General features: G+C 40.6%; 1 protein-coding gene across 8 annotated transcripts in view; it reads right to left on the reverse strand.

Annotated features, from left to right (window-relative positions):
• Positions 1-22,693, reverse strand: part of LOC106583049 (paired box protein Pax-7) — a 61,993-nt gene that overhangs the window by 34,002 nt on the left and 5,298 nt on the right. For 4 of the 8 annotated variants that reach the window (XM_014166816.2, XM_014166811.2, XM_014166814.2 and 1 more), the window contains exon 5: positions 846-1,045. In XM_014166816.2, the coding sequence (XP_014022291.1) occupies positions 846-1,045 (200 nt within the window). The remainder of the gene's footprint in view (positions 1-845; positions 1,046-22,693) is intronic. The other 4 variants (XM_014166817.2, XM_014166813.2, XM_014166815.2 and 1 more) reach the window with 1 other exon arrangement.

The raw sequence follows: 22,693 nt of genomic DNA on the forward strand, positions 1-22,693 counted from the left end.
AGGACTCACAGACATAGCTCCCAGGTGAGGTGAGGAGGTAAAATATGGGTAAAAAAGACCTGCACTTGGATGAATGAATATAGTCACTAGTAACTCTACATACCCCTTGCACAATCTTCAGATTTTGCTGCCTTAAAATTACATCTAGAAAGGAATTAAATGGGATTTGTTTTGCTTCCGATCTACACAACATACTCCACAGTTCCCGAAGTGAAAGAGAGGTTAAAGAAAATGTTCCAAGTGAATACAATGAAGATGTCTTGATTGCGTACGTCTTCACACCCCAGAGTTAATACTTGAAGGAAGAACCTTGGGCAGCCACTACAGCTGTTCATCATTTTGAATAAGATGATACCAATTTTGCGCAACATACCATATCCATTGTTTTTGTCAAAATTCTTCAAGCTCAGTACATTTGGATGGGAATCATTGATTGGAAGCTATATTCAAACTTTGTCTCCGATTTTAAAGCAGATTCAACACCTCTTGGAAAGCCATTCTGGTGTCTTTGGCAATAAAAGTTGTATAATTGTCCCCCCCAATAAAACTATGTCAGTGTTAGATTTTCTCTGGGGTGTGAAGACATACACAATCAAGATCTCTTCTTTTATTATTATTAGTTGTAGTAATTTTTTAAATACAAATTCTTTCACTTTGAAAATGTGGAGTAGGTTCTGTAGATGGGTAGATTTGTATTATTTCGTAAGACTATAGCAGGATATAAAAACTAATGTTTGTCATGTACAGAAAAACAGTTCTTTAGATTAGTATGATAAACACCTGGATAATGCTCAGCAGCCATGACAGAGTGTGTGTTGCATTGACTGTTTGTGTGTCTAAGTAACCTGTACGCGGGCCTCAGTGAGCTTGGTCCTCTGGGCCAGCTCTTCCCTTGTGTAGATGTCTGGGTAGTGTGTCCTCTCAAAGGCCTTCTCCAGCTCCTCCAGCTGCTCGGCTGTGAAGGTCGTGCGGCTGCGACGCTGCTTCCTCTTCAGGGGAAGGTCCGGCTCCGACTCCACGTCTGAACCCTCGTCTGTACGATTACCTGGGCCAATGGGGAAGAGGGAGAAGAGGGGAAGAGCCAGCTCAGTTAATACTAGGAAATACAATAAAATAATACAAGGGAATTTAGTAACAATGGAAAGGAAGTCAATTTTATTGGTTAGTTATTTATCTCTTCAGTTGTCTTTATTTAAGTATTTTTTTATTGAACCTTTATTTAAACAGGTAGGCCAGTTGAGAACAAGTTCTCATTAACAACTGCGAACTGGCCAAGATAAAGCAAAGCAGTGTGACAAAAACAACAACACAGAGTTACACATGGGATAAACAAACGTACAGTCAAAAACACAAAAGAAAAGTCTATGTACAGTGTGTGCAAATGTAGTAAGGTTAGTAAGGTTAGGGAGGTAAGGCAATAAATAGGCCATAGTGGCGAAATAATTACAATTTAGCATTAACACTGGAGTGATAGATGTGCAGATCATGATGTACAGGTAGAAATACTGGGTTGCAAAAGAACAAAACATTTTATAACAATATGGGGATGAGGTAGTTGGGTGTGCTATTTACAGATGGGCTGCTGTATCTGTGTTTACCCTCAAGCCTCTGTTCTGACAGCAATGAGTCACATTTTTTGTTGATTAGCCTATATCATTGAAAAAGGCAATAAAAGTAGGGCTGTGACGATACCAGTATCACAATATTTTTTCCATGGCGAAATAAATGTGACTCTGGATGACAACATATGATTTTTGTTTACAACATTAGGGCTGTTTTCCTAAAGAAGTGAAATCCGCTTTGCGTTTTGTTTCCTTGTTATGATACTGACGAGTATTGCGGTACTGGTATCATCCCGGCCCTAATAAAAAGGATGGATGAAACCCTGAAATGGTCAATACAAGCCCTAAAAGCCACTTTTTGTAGTTTAGGGGCACAACCCACATCAGAGGCTATGTCGCTTGAGGGGGAGAGGCTGCAAAGAAGCTTCAAATGACAGCTTTCCCTCTCTCCGAGCACAACAGAGCAAATATTATCTTAATCTGTGGATATTTATACAGTATATAAGAGGCCTGATACCCAAACCTGCCTGACAGAGAGAGAGAGCGGGGGAGAGAGGCGCCAGAGGCTGGAGGCAGAGGGCCGCAGGCGGTTGGGGGCAGGAGGGGAGGGGGCGCTGGGTGGAAGGGTTAATCTACCCAGGCCACCTTGCTGTTCCTCACCACACTATTCTCTCACAATGGCCCAGGGCACACTGCTGCTAAAAAAAAACTGTACAGCCAGAATATACAGAACACTACAACAATATCACACCAGAACCATTCAGTCCCATATTCTGTCTTTCTATGATAATGCTGTCAATAAATGAATTACAATATATCTTACAGTACTTTTATGCATTCAACTAAGCTGCTGCATTTTCGCTAGAGGAATATAGATACTGCACAAAGCCATCCAATCCTGGCCAAGAGGAATGTTTCTGACAGCGAATATGTATTACCACAGCACATTACCATTATAACTGAATTTAGGAAATTGCATCATTTTCACCTCCTCTGCATGTCTATTCAAACTACATGGCCCTTTTCATTTCCTGTTATAAAATGCATATTTTCACAAATGTGCTCATTGAGACATTGACAAGCCAGTGTTGCTCTAGGCCTAGCTGGATTGCATCATACATGTACAGTCCAGAAGGAGAGAAGGGTAAAGAACAAAAAACGAGAGATAGTCTATAGAACGAAAGAGTTTGTGGAGAACTCATTGTCCCTTACAGAAACGCTTTCTCCCCAACTATAATGACAACCATAATGGTCTTCTGAAAGTTAGCCCAGGTGAATCCCCTGTATTGGCTATGGGCATAACTAAGCTCAGTTCAACAAAGCCCTCTCAAATGTTTCAACATACCACATGGACAAACTGAAGCCAAATAGCCTTCAAATAACAACTGTGAGAATAAAAGAGCAACCAAATCTGGCTGGGTCTCAAGGCCGGCTCTGGAGTTTAATTAAACAAGGAATTATGGGATTATATGGAGACTATCATTACAGGCCACTCGATGAGTCTTCTGAGAACGTCTTTTTGTCCCCCTGAGCTCACGCTCAACGATTCTCTGCGGATTACATGCAGGACATGAGGCCGCATTCATTAAATCAATTCTTTCGTCTAACCCTTTTTAATAAAGATTGATTCTCCAACACTGGCTCCCACTTTTGCAGAGAACAGCCTTGAACATACAATGTTGAATATGTACATATATGGCATATCCCTTTGTTGGTTTTCATGAGGATGCGCACAGTAATTTGCCGCTAACTCGCCATGACAACACTTGAGACCAGCACAGCGGTCTATAGATCACTTTTCAAAGTCACCTCTGTGTCCTACGGGGAGGGGGCAAGGGGGGCCATGCGGGCAGAGCAGAGGGCTGCTCAACGGTTTAAAATCAAACAAACACCACAGAATTCTACTTGAGTTATTCTATTTTGCTCATATTTCTCTTCCTTTGTTTATCTATGTGATCGGATGAAAAGGTGCGTGAGTGGATATAGGCTAGCCAGTACTTAAAACATTTCAAAACAGAATCCTCCCCCTATACTCCAACGTTAGCATTTTGCAAAGGATTTATAAACAAACTGCATGACAAACAAGACTGCCACCTGTCATTGAGCCCTGGTTATAGTGACATGTGTCATGGCACACGCAGCCAACACGCCTGTTTGTGTGCATGAACTACAGGCAGCAAGCAGCACGCTCTCGGTGAAGGTCAACAGCCCTATTAGCAGTGAGTTTGGGAAACAGGGATGTGAGAAGCAAACCTCATCTCTATCCAGACCACATTTTTCTGAACGGAATGCCAAGATTAATCCACACCACTGGGGCCCCCACATGTACCAAAATGGGTTGTGACAGAAACAGAACTTCAGTTAAACGCACTGTATGGTTCCTCTCATTGTTGGTGCAACACAGAGTTGCATGGCTGTCTGGTTAACATATTTAACTGGCCACCCTATTCTCAGGTTATATCCTTCAGCAGACAACATAAGACTATCTACATAAACAAACAAGTTGAAATGTAATGACACTGGGTGGATTACACAGTATCCACATCGTTTCATTTAAATATGTCTAACATGTTCTACTTCATTCAAACAGCTGGAAACAAAGAGGGAGACAGGCAAGCAGGAGAGCAGTAGGAAGGGTAGACATGGGGACTGAACCCCGGTCTTGTGACTGGCCGGGAGCATTACCGCTAGATCACGGGCTCTGCACCAAATCTTTTTATTTAATGGTTGTTTCATATTTATAGATGCAGTGCCTCTCGGCCTAAATTATGGAAGAATAAACACTTACTATCTGTTTCCCAGACAACAAAGCTTATGAATTTGAATAACACATGTCTCCTTGGTTTACAAATCTGTCAATGTTGACACAGGACAAAACGGTGGATGATTAGCCTACTACCTTGGAATAAACTCAATCCCTGTGGGCGTCGAGGTCAATTCTCTAACACTTCTCGCTGCTTTAAAACAATAAGGTACATCCTGATTAGACCTGGGTATAATGCCACAGCTGTAATTCCATTGGAAGGTTCTGGGGATATTGATAAAGCACTCGTGCCTTGCCTCATCAGTTATCATAGCAATTAGGGCCTAATTATGTATACCATCCAGTGGGCATGATTAGACAGCCATGTATCCTCCTTCAGGGCCCTCAGAGGGCCTGCTCAATATTGATTTAAAAATACAGCTTTGTTTAAACAGAAATTAACCAGATATTGACGAGGTCTTCTAAATCAGAAACATTTTTTTTTATGTTTCAAGTAAAAAGGGGAAACAAGTAAACATATTATACCGGAAGAGCAAATTGTTTTACTGACATAATTTAATTGACTATCTTTACTTATGAATGGAGCCATATGTTTCCCAAAGAGATTGTTTAAGCTCTCTGTTACCTCTCTCAAAATCACAGCTTTTTCACAAAGCACTACTATTTCTATCAATATCCATAGTCAGACAGAATGTCAACTCAGGTCAGAACACAACCAACAACAGGGGTCTTGTCTCTGAGAAGCTGAGCAGTTGGTTAATAGTTTAGTGTGAGGTTTAAAGACGGTCCTCCCTCTCTCCTGATGCTCCTCACTGCTGACCCCACTGTCTGCTCAGAGCTCAGACTGCAGGCAGATGGAATACTCATCACGCAAACCTCTCCAAACCCCCTCCCGGACAGCCCGCTAACCCTATGGACTCTGTTCTTCTCTTTCTCCCATCCTCCTTCTGAGGAGCCCCTACTCTCTCTCTTCCCCCTGGGAGAGAGGCTGAGGTAATATGGCTTAGATGGACCTTAGATGGATTGCTGTCCAAGGCTGTACAGTCAATAAAGACTGCTGGCTCCAATGCTCCACAAGAACATTATGCTATAATAAACAACAAGCCCTACAATAGCAATGTCTATTAGCACTGAAGGGGACAGAGAAAACATACAATGACAGTCTAGAAAATGATCACAAAAACCAGAATCTAGGCTACACTCCAACACCCACAGCTATAACTGATCCCCACAACACTACAACACAGGAGGCTAATAGTAACGCTTCAACATGACAACACAACATTCCTCAATGCCAAGATGTCTAATATGGTCAAATATTAACCAATATAATGACATCAACATTGTGTCAGTGAATATTTAGGTAAAATATTGAAAATATAGGTCAGAAATTGATACTTGGACTATGCATGTTAAACCTGTGAGGTATTTAATGAGAACAGGTGATTAAGGAGCCTCCCTGATGACACATGGGGTGGAAGCATCCTTCTTCGTCTCTCAGATTGCCTCTGAGTCAGTATTATCTCAACACTATGGTGTGTATCCTCCTCCCTATCCCATGCAAGGTGTTTCAGATACCAAAACCAATGGCCTTAATATCAGCTATACCTTTCCAAACTCCCCAACACAGAGGGACAAAAACAGACAGGGCTCTGGCAGTGCAGCATTAGCTCATAATGGCTCATTTTGAAAAGCATATTAGTTCCAGCATAATTACAATCAGGCCTCACGCTCAGTGTTCTGCAGGCATTCACAGGACCAGCCTCAGAGCACCCAGTCACACCAGTTGACTGTGACTGACAGCACATTTTGTTTATTGGTAGTCTTTTTTTCATTCATTCCCACAGGACGAAAATAACATCCCATTTTTTCTCTCTATTTATGTTTACTTGTTTATTTTGTGCATGCCTTTTGTCGTAGTTGATGTTGCAATTATACTATTTGTCAGTCGGAGGGGAGGAATATCAAAAGGCCTAATTATGCAAACAGGCCCTGTGATAAGTAGCAAATGTCTGAGATGGGATCTGCTATCTCTGACATCCATCTGTCTCTGTGCTGTCTCTCCCGCTCCAGGCCTGAATATAAACATCTCTTCCTGTCACCAAGACTGCATGGGATTCAACCCCACATACAGGAGAGGAGGGATGTTTTCGGGGGCGGGGATCATGCAGCAACATCAAATAGCTGACGACTTCTCCATTTCAATGTTTCAGAGAATAGGGCAGTATTTCTCCTGAATGCACTACCCTGTGTGTCCCTCAGTGTTGCCAAGTTAGGAGAGCCATGGGAGATGATTCAGTTGTGCTACTGGAGGATGGATTTAACATAGAAACAGTATAGTACTCTATGAAAACAAACCTTACAGTACTCCATGAAAACAAACCTTATAGCACTCCATGAATACAAACCTTATAGTACACCATGAAAACAAACCTTATAGTACACCATGAAAAAAACCTTAGAGTACTCCATGAAAACAAACCTTATAGTACTCCATGAATACAAACCTTATAGCACTCCATGAAAACAAACCTTATAGTATTCCATGAAAACAAACCGTATAGTACACCATGAAAACAAACCTTAGGGTACTCCATGAAAACAAACCTTATAGTACTCCATGAAAACAAGTACTCCATGAAAACAAACCTTATAGTACTCCATGAAAACAAACCTTATAGTATTCCATGAAAACAAACCTTATTGTACTCCATGAAAACAAACCTTATAGTACTCCATGAAAACAAACCTTATAGTACTCCATGAAAACAAGTACTCCATGAAAACAAACCTTATAGTACTCCATGAAAACAAACCTTATAGTACTCCATGAAAACAAACCTTATAGTATTCCATGAAAACAAACCTTATAGTACTCCATGAAAACAAACCTTATAGTACTCCATGAAAACAAACCTTATAATACTCCATGAAAACAAACCTTATAGTACTCCATGAAAACAAACCTTATAGTACTCCATGAAAACAAACCTTATAGTACTCCATGAAAACAAACCTTATAGTACTCCATGAAAACAAACCTTATAGTACTCCATGAATACAAACCTTATAGCACTCCATGAAAACAAACCTTAAAGTATTCCATGAAAACAAACCGTATAGTACACCATGAAAACAAACCTTAGGGTACTCCATGAAAACAAACCTTATAGTACTCCATGAAAACAAGTACTCCATGAAAACAAACCTTATAGTACTCCATGAAAACAAACCTTATAGTACTCCATGAAAACAAACCTTATAGTATTCCATGAAAACAAACCTTATAGTACTCCATGAAAACAAACCTTATAGTACTCCATGAAAACAAACCTTATAGTATTCCATGAAAACAAACCTTATTGTACTCCATGAAAACAAACCTTATAGTACTCCATGAAAACAAACCTTATAGTACTCCATGAAAACAAGTACTCCATGAAAACAAACCTTATAGTACTCCATGAAAACAAACCTTATAGTACTCCATGAAAACAAACCTTATAGTACTCCATGAAAACAAACCTTATAATACTCCAAGAAAACAAACCTTATAGTACTCCATGAAAACAAACCTTATAGTACTCCATGAAAACAAACCTTATAGTACTCCATGAAAACAAACCTTATAGTACTCCATGAAAACAAACCTTATAGTACTCCATGAAAACAAACCTTATAATACTCCATGAAAACAAACCTTATAGTACTCCATGAAAACAAACCTTATAGTACTCCATGAAAACAAACCTTATAGTACTCCATGAATACTGGCGACAAGAGGAACTACACACTCAGCAAGACAATGAGCCAGAGACCGAAATAAAAAACTCAATGGTTAATTTAGCAGAATAATTCATAAAGAATCTTCTCTGTTAGTTACCTCAGTCGCCAACCAGAAAACCCCTCCAACATGAGAATATGGCAAGGATGTACCTACCTAATGTTAATATGCTGAAATCAACTTAAATTATCATCATCTCCCTGGGTACCAGTGACCTTTTCAGAGCCTGGCTTGGCATTTATCACAAATTGAATCTGGAGTTGATGATCAACAGCCACTAGTATGGCTACTGTTATCTGCTTGCAATAAACAAAAGTAACTACTCTAAATAAAAAAAGTACAGTTACAGTATTGCACAATTTAGATTATGAGTATGGTTGAGAGTCAACAATGGACGCTCAACCAAGCACTGACTGTATAAATATACTTAAATTACATCGCATTGATCTTCCCCTCTTCTCTCAAACCGTACAATCAGTTCTGTCCACTGCTTAACAGGTGGCTCAGGACAAAGGGCAGGTGTCTCCCGAGAGACTCAACAGTAAGTGGGAAAAGATCCTTCGCATCACTGTACATCTCATACCACAAGAGTACTATGATCTAGAGGCCCATAGCTTCAAACTATAACCCCCTCCCTCCTCATTCATTTAGGACTAAAGCTGAGCCTCACATCCAACCAAAAATCCGACCTTCGACTGTTTTCTTGTGTCTCATTGTCACTGTCAAAAATGTGTCTATTTTCCCTCCGATCTACATTCCAAAGGACAATTCCGATACTTTTATTTTCTCTGCTCTGGGATAGAATCACATTCTTTAGAAAGGAGAGAGCGCTTGCAAAACAGGAGAAAAGGGCAAGGGGATGAAGAAAGACATGAGGCTCTATAATCTTTGGCTCTCACAACAAACAATTAGCCCCATTTTCTTTTTTTGAGATCGGGCAAAAAATAACGAGGAGTGGAGAAAGGAGAGGAGAGGGAGAAGCAGCGAAAAGCTATGCTCTTTTATGGCTCTTGTCATATGGATGAAGGCGCGGCGCGTCCATGAGAGCACACGCTCACCTTCAACAACAGGGCGTCCACTGGGCCTCCCGGCCCTTTCAGCCCAGAGAGACAGACTCCTCAGGGGGCCATTAGAGCATGAATAGAGGCCTGACAGCCCTGTGCAGCTCTGCGGGGCATCCATAAACGCTGACATATTGACTCCCCAGGCCTCTGCTCTGCTCTTTCTGCCTGAGTGTGAAACCGTGAAGGGCTTGAAGGGTGGATTCTTCTTTTTTATACATACATTCTACCAGTTGGACGTGGGATATTACTAACAATATGATCGTAGTCCTTTTCAGAAAGGCCTTCTTATTGTGTGGGAGAAAATGCTGTTTCTCAGAAAGCGGGTAAACTAGTATGTTCATACTTTTATCAAAACTTAAGATTTCCCTTTTGTTACATTGTTGTTATTTGCACAAAGACCAAATTAACAAACAAAAGTTTCTGTAGTTGGAGTTTTTCAAAGCAAAAGTTTATATTACAATTCTGATGGATATTTTGGAAAGTTTTCACAAACAAGTCTGTTTGACATAATAGAACTTTAACTTGGAACTAAGTAACAACTAAAAACGTTATGTGACTATGATGCCAGGAGTAAAATGCACTCTCCCCTTAAAGCGGTGTCACTCTCTGCTACTGAGCCCAGCTTCACACCAGGTATTCTGGAGTCCAATGGGAAGTCATTCCCTGGGATCCATGCTAATTGAGGTCACAGTAAAAGTAATGAAATGGCCCCTGCTAACTGGCACTGGAACTAGAGCCCCCGTCCTCCAACAAAGGCTCCTGAACCTACCCAGGAAATCAAACAGTAACTCAGGGCTATGAGTGGAGGCATCTGGGAGGAACAACTCATTTTCTCAACAAAGCCAAGGAGAGATTACTTTACACAGAATAGGAATGCACAGCAGACAATTTTCATGCCCCAGGAATGCTTCCTAATTTTATGGACAATGTTAGACCGTAAACATTTGTCATTGTGCAGGTTTTTATGGTGCAAGGGACAGCTGGAAGAGTAGTGATGGTGTCTGTGAAGTTAAGTCTTTTTTTATCACAGTCAAGGGAATATAAAAGTACAAAATCTCCAAACATAATATCCATAATCCATAAACACAGCAATTGTGTAGAATTGCCAACAACGTCCACCATTTTAAAACATGTTGTCAGTCTTGTTTAACGGACATACCACTACACAACACATCATAAATCTGACAATAACTACCTAATGGTCCCAGGAGGTTAACCCCTATACTAATGATGCCTCTATTACTACACACCTAATGGTCCCAGGAGGTTAACCCCTATACTAATGATGCCTCTATTACTACACACCTAATGGTCCCAGGAGGTTAACCCCTATACTAATGATGCCTCTATTACTACACACCTAATGGTCCCAGGAGGTTAACCCCTATACTAATGATGCCTCTATTACTACACACATGGGACACAGCAACCATAAGGCCTAAATAGAAAACCTAATGGATCATGATGCTAGGCATGAGTCTGACACTGAATTACTGAGGTAATAACCTACGTGCACAAACACTGTAAACAAATAAATAAATCAACAAACAATTGATTGTGCCGACAGGTGAAAGACAGACTATCTCAAGATAATATAGGCAAGAATTAAAGAAGTGAAACCGATAATTCACTCTTTCATTTTGCTTCATAAACTTGAATGAGATTCAGTAAATTCTAACTGAACAAACACTAGCGTATTTCCAAATAGTTCCTGAGGATCCAGAAATAATATTTCCTGTTTAGAGGGTTGGAGGGGGACATCAGTAAGTCGTCACAGTGCTTGATATTAACATTTGAAATCTGTGCTCCATAGTGTGGCTTTACAATGTAACGGAAAAGCAAAGCTTTTTGAAATGAGAGTACATATTCCCCAAGGAGAGATTGACAGAGGATGCAGAAATAAGCCCATTAGTTGAAAATGGAGGACCAGGCTCCATTTGAAGTTATTTTGAAGGCTAGAATGGCAGCTCCACCCCACCGTTTCAACTCTCTCCATAACATTTTAACTGGGTGGAAAAAAAACACAATTCTGATTTGCAACACTTACGGGAACATGTTTATTGTCTTTGTGCGTGTTAAAAAATGTCCTCACGCACAATTAAAACAAATGAAGATTGCAGTTGCAAGGCATATTAGGAGCATAAAATGGGAAATGTTCTGGACCTAAGTAGCATAGGCTAATGGCGATTTTTAAACTAGCAGACCATGGTCAATGTCTCTCATTCATCACTAAGAGAGCTGGGCACACTACTCTAAACGTAATTACTGTTGCACATTATGGGGGCTATTCCTGTTTTGTAATAAAATTAGCCAGAAACGCTTGTTGTGTTTTCTAATGCCACACATTGGCGTAATGCAACACACTGTCCTGATCTGTGCCAGCTGTCAAACACTGACGATTCTGACAGCCAAGGCAAATCGGAAGAAACGTTTTAAAATCAATTCTGAGGAACTGAACAGCACATCCATTATAAAATGCACTGAGGACACAACAAAAGGAAGCCAGATAGCCTGCTGTACTGTATTCATTCATATGTCATATGCATTAATCATTTCTCTAGCCACTCTCAATTCTACTGTTTGTCAAAATAACAATGGCTTAATCACCCAGGAAAGATCTATTTGTGTCAGTGGTTCCAGTTATTACACTCTCCGCCTTCATATTCTGTTATGATTAAAAGCATGGGATTCATGTGCTGGTCATCACTGCATATTTTCCTCAGCAGCACAAACCATCTAAATATAGTCTACACGGTAGAAACCATATCCAAACAAAACAAGACTGGACAATTGGAAGTGAAAAATAACAACCGATTCCAATATGTTCAACTGAGTGAGACAAAAGATGTATGGACTGGCAATGAATCTTGAGTCAAATTACATGACTGTGAATCACAAGCAAACAATAGCAAAACTTGATAGACACCGTAAATACTGAGAAGTTGTATTATATGAAGAGATTTCTAGGTATTCATCAAATCTTGCTCATATTTGAAGCAAAGTAGATTTGAGTGGGAAAGGTGAGAGCTGCTGGTTTTACGGGTGCAGTCCTGTAATGCATGCTCTCATATAAAACACTGGTGACAGAGCACTGCTAGTAGGGCAGGAACAAATAGGAATGTTACAGAGACAGGTGTTCTGTCTAATGGGATCATAAATACTAAATAGAACAGTCTTTTATCTTATGAAAGCTTTAAGGCAGAAATCAAAGATGCCATTGCATGCTGGCTTGGCTCATGATCTGTAAGGCCTGCATAGACATGCTATAAAAACAGAGAGCGAAAATAATAATGACCGTTTACAGATTCACGGGCCATTCATATAACAAAATGTATGTGGTCTACTTGTATGTCACTATGCATCAGCATTGAGCAACTATTATGTGGTTTAAGAGCAAGAACAATTCAAGTACATTATAAAATTTTTTTAATCAAAAACATTATTTGAAATAATTTCATAAAACGACATGGTTCAATTTTGATCAAATAATGAAACGTGTCTGTCCCTTTAAGGAAAGGTCCCTTAGTCCTGACCCTGACCTCTTCTGCTGGATAGGGCAGGGGTACTAGGCCCCACCAGGGGCTACTCCCCACTAGTTTGTGATCTCTCAATATCCTGAACGACTAGGACCAGTTTATTGCTAGCCAACACTAATGATGGGTATTTCATGACAACAAAACCCATTGTTTCAGGAGGTCATTGGGTGGGTTGATGTGTGCTTGTTTATTGCTGCAAATGGTAAGGGCTTAGCCAAGGTTGTGTTATTGGCAGCTTCCAAAGAGATATTCTTCAGGGGCTGTTTGTGTTGGTTTATCATTACCGCAGGAACAATGAGCGGCACCCAACAAACACCACAACTACTTGCTCCTCCTCATGAGAGTTGCGGAGTAGGGAAACGGAAAGGGGGATACCTAGTCAGTTGTACCCCTGAATCAGTACATGCTACACACACCAAAAAGATCAAACATAAGCCCCCCTATTTTCTTTTTCAAGAGCCCTGGAAGAGGGTGTCAAGGGGATATATCAAACCAAACAATTAAATGAGATTGTTGTCTCCTCCAAAAACAAATACTACAGGTTTCCTACTACTGAAACCTTTCCAACTAATCTCCACCACTGAGGAGAACCCTTGTCTCTTCTGGTGGCTTGGCCTAGAATCAGCAGTGAGTGAGAAATAAATGGGCTTTAAAAAACATTGCTTTTCTTGTCAAGACAGATACCCACTCAAGAGCAGCAACAGTCCAAATGTCTACTCATTCCCTTTCCAATCCCTCTAGTGTGTTTAAAGTGACACCTCTGTCTCTGTCTAATGAGAGAGAAGGGCTGTGGTCCCCAAGGGCCAGTGGTCCTGTCATCACTGAATGTTGCTTTCCTCTGGACAGCCCAGTGATTGTCCACTATCAACGTTAATACCCTCCAACCAGAATTCATTACAGCTCTAAATCTATGAATGAACTAGCCACGAGCTGGAGCAAACCAACCATTAACAAATCACTGGCCACAAAAAGAAATGGGTCTCCAAGGACTCCAGACTAAATTGGATTGCCAATACGAACCAAACCACAGACGTTTGAGAAGTACAGAAAAACAACAGAAGAAGAGAGAAATACTCCAGAGCCCATCATGACTCCACTTGGTAAACTAACACAGTATTGATCGTCTCGTTTTTTGTTTGTTTAGAAAAGGCTCATCCCTGCTAATAGCTGTCTGAGAGTGTAATCTCTCCCTTGTCCTCCCCCTCTCCTCTCCTCCCCTCCCCACTCCCTTTATGTGTTTCTTTTCACTGGGCCTCACATAGTTTGGGTTCAATGTGGCGCTGGGGCTAGGGTAAGAGGCACTGGACTGGGGTGCGATTGTGTTGCTAATGTTGACACCTGCCAGATCAGGCCGGGACTGTTTGGGGCTCTGCGCTCTACGAGCTGGATGCTCCAGGGGTCACAAATCACAGGACTCCCTCTGATTAGGGGAGGCAGAGATCCAGCGACTGACTGGGCTAAGGTGAAGGGCTGGACAGAGAAAGACAGTGAAAGAGAGGTCATGATGTCAAGGATTGTTCACATGGTGTTTGTTCTATAATGTATATTTGAACTTTTTGAACTTGCTAAACAAAGATGTGTAAAAAAAAAAAAAATCAACCTAGAGGTAGTAAGAGAGAGAGAGAGGGGGATAGAGAGTGACACACCTTTATCAAATAAAAGGAAGGGGACTAATGTGTTTTGATGTATACAACAACATTATTGTGATATTTCTCAAAATCCCGCAGTAAATCAATGCATCAGGTTATTCAAAGAAAAATAAAAAGCCACTCAGTAATCTGTTATCTCCTTGTTAAGAACATTAACAGTAATCTCAGTAATCTGTTATCTCCTTGTTAAGAACATTAACAGTGTTCCAGACAGAATATGAACTAAAGATTGCTTTCCACCAGAGCAAAAACTGAAAAGAATGATTTAAAAAGAATTCCATTATATTAAAACACAGCTAACCACAGCACATCAATTTGAAGAATATTCAACCGTCTGGCTATTATGTGTAGTATATCTAAGTATGCAGGGAGAAAATCACCCTGGCCATGACAGTCAGTGCCTGTCTAGATCCTTCTCTCCCTCCCTCTCTTCTGCAATGTATGTTAATGCAGGAAAGGCGAGATCTGAGCTGCAGCAGAAGAACCCTCTCCTTTTAAACTGCTGCTGTCCAGCCGGATCGTGTCAGTTTGAAGGCCCCATTCAAAAGTGTTCATGCATCTGCCTTTGAGACACAATAGCAGCTAGTTTATAAACTGTCTGCCTGGGTGCCTAAAGGATTTAGTTCTTATTGTTTTCAGCCCCTTAATAAACTTTTTGGAGGAGTTCATCAACTTGCCTGAATAGCCTATACAGCGAGTCTCAAGACAGAAAATAACAGAAGGTTCTTTTCTCCTCCCTCTTCTTTCTCTCCTCCTTTTCTAGTGGCCATTCGGCTGATAATGGAGAGACTAGGCTGTCAGACATCAGAAGGGGTTCAGTCCCAATACAAGAAAAAAGGTATTCAATTAGAAGATAAATGCTTTCAAAAAGGGAATGGAGACAATTGAATTTCCACTTCTTCTAAACCAGAGAGAGGATGATTCATTATGCAATGGAAAACACAAAACTATATTCAAAAGACAGACACAGACAAACTCAGATAATATATTTGTTTCATGGGGATGCCTGACCAGTCAGCAAATTATAGCCTACACTTGAGTTTTGAAATAACAATTTTGTTAACACTCTATCAAAAAACTATTGAAAAAGCCTATCAAGATGTTAATAAATATTTGGGGGGTTTAAGATGTCTAGGACATCCATTAGACAGGCAGCACAAATCATGGGGATGCAATAAAATGTAACATTGGCTGTAAGCCATTAATCCACTGTTACACCTTTTAAACTGTGTTAATTTTTGCAAACTTTAAAGACTTTAATAGATGTCTATTCTAATTAATTTCATACCTAATTAGAAAGCACCGCCACAGTCCATGCGCGGACTGCCCTGTTTAGCCCGCTTGATGGCCATAATTGACGCAGTAGCAGAAACTTTTGAAGAAAAAAAGCTCATCCATCGAGCAGTCCAATTCGAAGCGCTCTCATAATCATCCCTTTCCAGGCCTCCCCAAAAAGACTTGAAAGCCGCATTGGCTGGCCCTGACCAATCGCCTACTGTTTCCCACCGATGCACTTTTCCCACCGATGCACTTGAGCATTTAAACGCCCTAATTAGATCTGACAAGTTAAACGAGTTAGTATTAGAAAAGGAAAAGCTGGTCAAGTTATAATTTCCGAGTCAAACTCTTGATCCCTAGCTTACCCCTGTCATCCTCAGTAGGCTCAGTCTCCACATAATGGAGTGTTTCGTTGAATGCCACAGAAGGAAACATCCATCAATCTTATTGCTAATTAATAATAGATACCTTTATTAATAAGAAGAAGAAGAAGAAGAAGAAAATAAGAATCATATAATTTTAAAAGCATTATAGGCATAATGTAAACTTATGCATAGCCATGCTCAACATTAGCAGCAACAAACTAATAACCAAATCTAAAAGACCAAATAATATTATATGTGCCGAATTATATTATTTTGGGTGAAAAGGATATGGTAGGCCGACAATATAAACGCCCCAGGTGCATTGCAATGTAAGAATCGCTGGATTATGTTGATGAGAATCTCGTTATTTCGTTTTTGTTCAATAATAGGTGAATAGTAATAACAGTATCCTACATTGTGTCATTACTATCAGAATTGTATTATCATTATTCGTTGAGTCTATCTTTTCGACTGAAAACAGTGCTTTCTTGCAGTGGTGCCGTCATGCAGCATTATTTGAGACATGTTTTGGAAGAGTTGTCTGAAAGCATTAAGATAGCCTACCTTGGGTAAGCCTACATGGGGACCTCTCTATGGGATACCAAGATGAATTACAGGGGGAACTGCAACGAGCTGGAATTGTAGGCAGTAGCGTTTTATGGGTAGAATCACTGGGAAGCCAGAAAAAAAGCCATATTACAACCTATGTGTTGTAATAATTGCGTTGTTTGCTCCATAACCTGTTAGTTCATATGCCTTGTGACCATGTAATATAGACCTAAGGCCGAGACAATAAGAAGACACAGTGGCAGAATAAACCACACCTTTGTTTCATCACAAAACTGCAGCAACCTCTGTCTGGTGAATTCCACAAAGCATATTGCATGTAGAAAACAGTTACATGACCTACAGCATGGTCAAGCAAGTTAATGATTCCGACATTTTCCGACCACTAAACAACTATTGATTTAGAAACACGGAGAGTTACCGCAAGTCACAAAGAAAACAGGAGCTGCCTCCACTATTCCAGCACCATTTCAACTTCAACATCATCAAATCACCTCTGCTTAGTCTAAAAGATACCAACAACGATTCTGTCCATTCAACATATACTAAATGTGATGTGGCTGTCGGTGGTTCTGATATCTGTGTGTGTGCGTGTGGGTGTGCGTGCGCATTCGTGCAAGTAGAAAAACATGTTGACTCACCCTACTTGTAGAGAAGGGCCAATGACCTCCTCTTCTCTTTCATGTTAACAAAGTGGTCTATCACTCTGTCATGCAGTACATACTTGTTTTGTTGTTCTAGGCTACCTGGCTAAAATGATTGCTCGCTAGCCTAACTTCCTTTCATGGGCAACGTTAGCTAGTTAACATTAGCCTTCTACTAGCTACATATTTAATTTCCATCTTCTCAGGCCAGGGGAACAATGTATGAATTAATGGTTGGATCAGAATCACCATTATAATCATTGGCCAGAACAGAGAACTAAATAAAACCACAAGTCCAAATCCCCATCCCCATCTATGGCTAATATAGGAAAGGGCCAATGTTAGCTAGCTCTAGTCACCGGAGGATAACTACACAACGAGATGCAACAATTCAAGTTGTTTCTGACCAACGCTCTCAATGCGATTTGATAGGAGTGACGCCAAATCCAAACTGGCTTCCCTTGACACTTTTTTTAGTGCGCCAGGACCAGCTCACTCAGTTTAGTTCAAAGCTGATTGGCTATTATTTTATTTTTTATTAAGGGAGTCCAAATGTTTGCTGGCTTCCCTTGCATTTAATGCTACTGGCGGCAACATTGTCATACTCTTTTGGACCAGACAACATCAGATAGATGGCCTACACATACAGAGACAGAAGGGTGCTGTTTCGCTCGCTCAGATGCTCTCTCCGGTGAGATACATTCAACCTCTTGCAAATTGCAGGGCACAGAGGTGTCTATACCAGCCATGCTCAAGTTAAACAAAAAAAAATGAAACTGAAATATGTCATGCAATAGCTTTAAACTAGCGACTCGTTTGGGAAAATGTGGCATTCTATACTGACCAAAAATATAAAGTCAACACCCACTGGGGGGGAAGAGTCGTGCCCTCTTCATGACTGTGTTGGTGTATGTGGACCATGATAGTTCCTTAATGGTGGACACTGAGGAACTTGAAGCTTTCAACCCACTCCACTACAGCCCTGTCGATGTGAATGGGGGAGTCCTTGGCCCTCTGTTTCCTGTAGTCCACAATCAGCTTTTTGTCTTGCTGACATTGAGAGAGAGCTTGTTGTTCTGGCACCACACTTCTAGGTTTCTGACCTCCTCCCTGTAGGTGTCTCATTGTCATTGGTGATCAAACCTACCACCGTCGTTGATGCTGGAGCAGTGCGCGGCCACGCGATTGTGGGTGAACAGGGAGTATAGGAGGGGACTAAGCATGCAACCCTGAGGGCCCCGTGTTGAGGGACATCGTGGCGGATGTGTTGTTGCCTACTCTCACCACCTGGGGGCGGCCCATCAGGAAGTCCAGAATCCAGTTGCAGAAGGAAGTGTTTAATCCCAGGGTCCTTATTGGAGGGCACTATGGTGTTTAATGCTGAGCTGTAGTCAATGAACAGGATTCTCACAAAGGTGTTCCTTTTGTCCAGGACTTTCAGTCCAGGCCTGTGTACCTGCATCCAGCCAATGATGCCTTATATACATAATTGCATGCAGCCCACCTGTTGCAAGTAACTGAATAAATACAGGAAAGGCAATACGCACCAGAATAACATTTTGATAAAAACAACCATTTCTATTTTAATTATGACATAATTACGTTGGAACAAGGGTATTGACAAAGCATTCCACCAAATATAACTTGACTCAAGTGTCTGGAGCACCCATCACCATTATGCACGGAACATCATATATCTCTGGATACCTGCTTTTCAAGCATGATATATTCCTGAAGTACGTGTGTGGACGCACATAAGAGGCACACATAACCAAAGTGTCAAGCCAGACCATATAATTATATCATTATTGAAAAACTATACTATGATATTCTCATTAAAAGAAATGTGCGATAGGGTCAACACAAGTTCTAGTGAAAATAGGTTAAATGACAGGAACATCCTGCACACTATTGCTATAACCGGGGCCTTGAGGGCAATTCTTCATCATATGATTTTTGTCAGAAAATCTGTTCTGCAACCCCCATGCACACTAAATACCGTGGTGCTAACAAAACGGCTGCAAAAGTATCGACCACATGAAGGAAATGTGAAGTGAGTAGTCTAGTCTAGAATAAAAAGATCACCATCATCAACAACATCATCATCATCAACAACGAGGACGACGAAAACATGCACGGATTAAAATGTCCTAAAGTGATGATGTATCTTCATTTATTTTAAAAAAAAACTTATGAATCACACAGTATAGGACAATATTTGTATATTTTTCAAGCATGAAATGTTAACCTTGGAATGCTATATCGCATCCAATAGCAATGTACAGTAAATGAGCTGGGGAATGAAATCCTTTTAAGTTATTAAGCAGGAAAGGATTCTGAACTCGTCTTTATAAATGAGGTAGAAATTCCCATGTCTTATTCTACACTTCCCAATGTCCCTTAAATAGCTGTAGAGGGAAGATTGTCCATTTTGGAGAATCCCACAAGAGTTCGAAAAACCATTCTCCTAAGTAGTGTGCACATGATAGGACTTGTCCCACGTGGCAAACATTGCTTTAATTAAAACGAGCAGACCAGCCAAAAGACGTGCAGGCTTTTAAACACTGTCTTTCGGTTTGTAATAGGATGAACCACCATTGTGTTTGTGCCGCAACAATAATGTTTCTGATAAGCATAAGGATCGAGTTGTCCTCATCTACTTTCTATATATTTCCTTGGCTTGCTCTCTATTTTTATTTATTATTTTTAAAAAATTTAACAAGACTGCGGAGAACGAAAATCCTGCACATGACAAATTCGGGGTCCCCCTCAAACTCTCAGGTCACCCAAAACAGTGGGTATAATTGCGCGTTAACGCTCCTCCGGAGGAGAGAACGAATCGAGACCTAATCGTTCAAATGTTTTCTGTATCCGTTTAACGTGTCATTACCATCGGTTGACGTGTTATTTAGAAATCAGCCCCGTGACATAGGCTATAAATCACCGTGTGTTCAGATAGCAACTCGAGGTGTGAAAATATTGTTCCTTTATCACAGTGGCGGGTAACGATTAAAGGGGTCCATACTGTTAATTGTATAAAAGCTTGTAAACCATGACCCCTGCTAAATATTGTTCACTGTCGAAGAAATCGGCTTCGGTGCAAACGATTTAGCATAAATTACCAATGATTGTGTTAGTTTTGGAGAGCGTGGAGTCTTCAGCCTATGTCAATGACTGATTTATGCGTTTTGAGTCTCAAAATTCAGTGTCCTGTCAAACTCAAGACAAAGCTTTCCTAACAAACCTATTTGAAATCTAATTATGACCGGCTTGGGTAATTTGATTGGTTCCAGGATTACACCATGGTCATTATCGTGATTTTGACTGTCCGTTTCCATAAAATAACCCTGCATGCTTACAGTAGTCTCTAATTTACATTATTTGACAGAACTTTGTAGCCTATTGTCTTTGGTGGGCTATAATTGATTTAAAATGTTTACAAACGTTTTTAAATAGTTCAATGTGATTTCTTAATTACAATTAAAATATTGTTTTGAACCAGAACATATTATTATAATTAATATATAATAATATCATTATTGGGCTATTCGTATTATTCATATTATTATATTCTATTATTATTGTCAATAATATCGTAATCGATTATATAATTAGCTGTTGCGAGGGTTTTCAGCTTTTGCCCTCTGTGTGTAAGAAATCTACCAATGTACATTCCAGTGAAATGTGGCGAAAGCGGGCTGCGGGGAGGTTAATCCGAGTTTAATGCAGTGAAGCACAGCGCAGGGTCTGGGCTATGATGGGTGTGTTATCTCTGCCCAACATTTGGGTCTCCCTCAATTTCAACCCAACCAAATAGCTGCAAGAAAGTGCAGATGGAGTTACTCTCAATGCCTGAGGATTTTTTTTATTAATAGCTAAATAACTTCCCCATACTTTCATTAAATCTCTCTCACACACTATTCCAGATGGATTTGTTTGAAGTTGTCTCTTACTTCATTCCCCTGTCCTTCTCATTCAGCACGGCTTTAGACCCCGAAATATAGCTACATTATATTTCCGGAGATGTGTGTGCGTGCGCGTGTGTGTTTGTGCATGTGCGTGCATGCGTCGAACACACTCATTTCAAAGCTTTCTTTATTTTTGGTCTTTATACATTTTAAATTGTTTTGCCCGTTTCTGTCGTTTCATACAGTCTGCAACTTCTCAGTTCTCAGAGATGACGTGATTCTTTACTAACCCTTTGCATAAAACATCCTTGTTCTTAATCGACACCCATGATCATTTAATTGAATATGCACACAGAGAAAGCGAGCCTGAAGCCTCGGATTGCCTGACACCACAGTGGCTCTCCATTGCTCTCTCTCGTGATCCCTTCCCAACGCCCAGAAAGCCCGGCTGACCTCTGTTTGATTAGATTGAGAACCACAGGTAATCCGACGATTTGCTGAAGTGTCCCTTGCCTCCACCTCGCCAATTCATCCAGGGTACAGAGGACAGTTTGTTGGTTTTAATATTATAGATGGTCCCTTTAAAATGGGCGGATTCATTTTTGCCCTGGCAAACAATATACCTTCTCCAGGATTGAGAACATGCACGTGTGGCGTTTTGTCTAACCCCTTTACCCCGTTGGTCGCCTAATTCAACTTGTCAGGGTCATCGCAGCACCTCACTATCACTATCACGTTATTGAGGATGGCAGGTGGAAAGCGTATATATATGAATATTCTTATCAAAATGACATAGGCTAAGGCTGCGTTCCTTTTATAAACACGTGTGTAGGGATACCAAGACTGTGGAAGTACAGCTTTCTATAAACTCTTGTATATAATCTTATATATCATCTCCATACATCATGGTGATCTATCTCCATTAAACTACGCCAAGTGGCAGCGGTGAAAGGCACTACATCTCAGTGCTAGAGGCGTCACTACAGACCCTGGTTCGATTCCAGGCTGTATCACAACCAGCCGTGAAAGGGAGTCCCATAGGGCGGTGCACAATTTTCCCACCGTCGTCCGGGTTAGGGTTTGGCCGGGGTAGGCCGTCATCTTAAATAAGAATTTGTTCATAACTGACTTGCCTAGTTAAATAAAGGTTAAATATAAATAAAATAGCCTATTGCAACTTGCTTGAAATTATACATTGAAAATAGCCTACTTGTTTTATCATTTCGGATTACACAGAAGATAAATCTGTGATGCAACACTCAAATATAGCCTATGAAAAAAATAAATAAACACATTTAATACATCTAGAGAGCTCTGAAGCAAACCACAAATCTCGTAAATGTGTCACCAGGGCGAGCCACTGTGAGCTCCGCTCAGAGATGAAAGTGAAAAGAAATAAAAGGCTCAATTTAATCTGCTTTAAAACCCTTCAACATAACGTTTGTGCTTCCAACTCAGAGAGTGAGGGGCTGATTGGGGATAAATACATTTCTTACCATGCCTGCAAGCTATTACACCCCACTCCAACACAGACACCTATTCAACAGACACGTTTCCATTACTTACGCTAAT

The sequence above is a fragment of the Salmo salar genome, chromosome ssa22 (genome assembly GCF_905237065.1).
Source record: "Salmo salar chromosome ssa22, Ssal_v3.1, whole genome shotgun sequence".
Taxonomy (NCBI): Eukaryota; Metazoa; Chordata; class Actinopteri; order Salmoniformes; family Salmonidae; genus Salmo; species Salmo salar.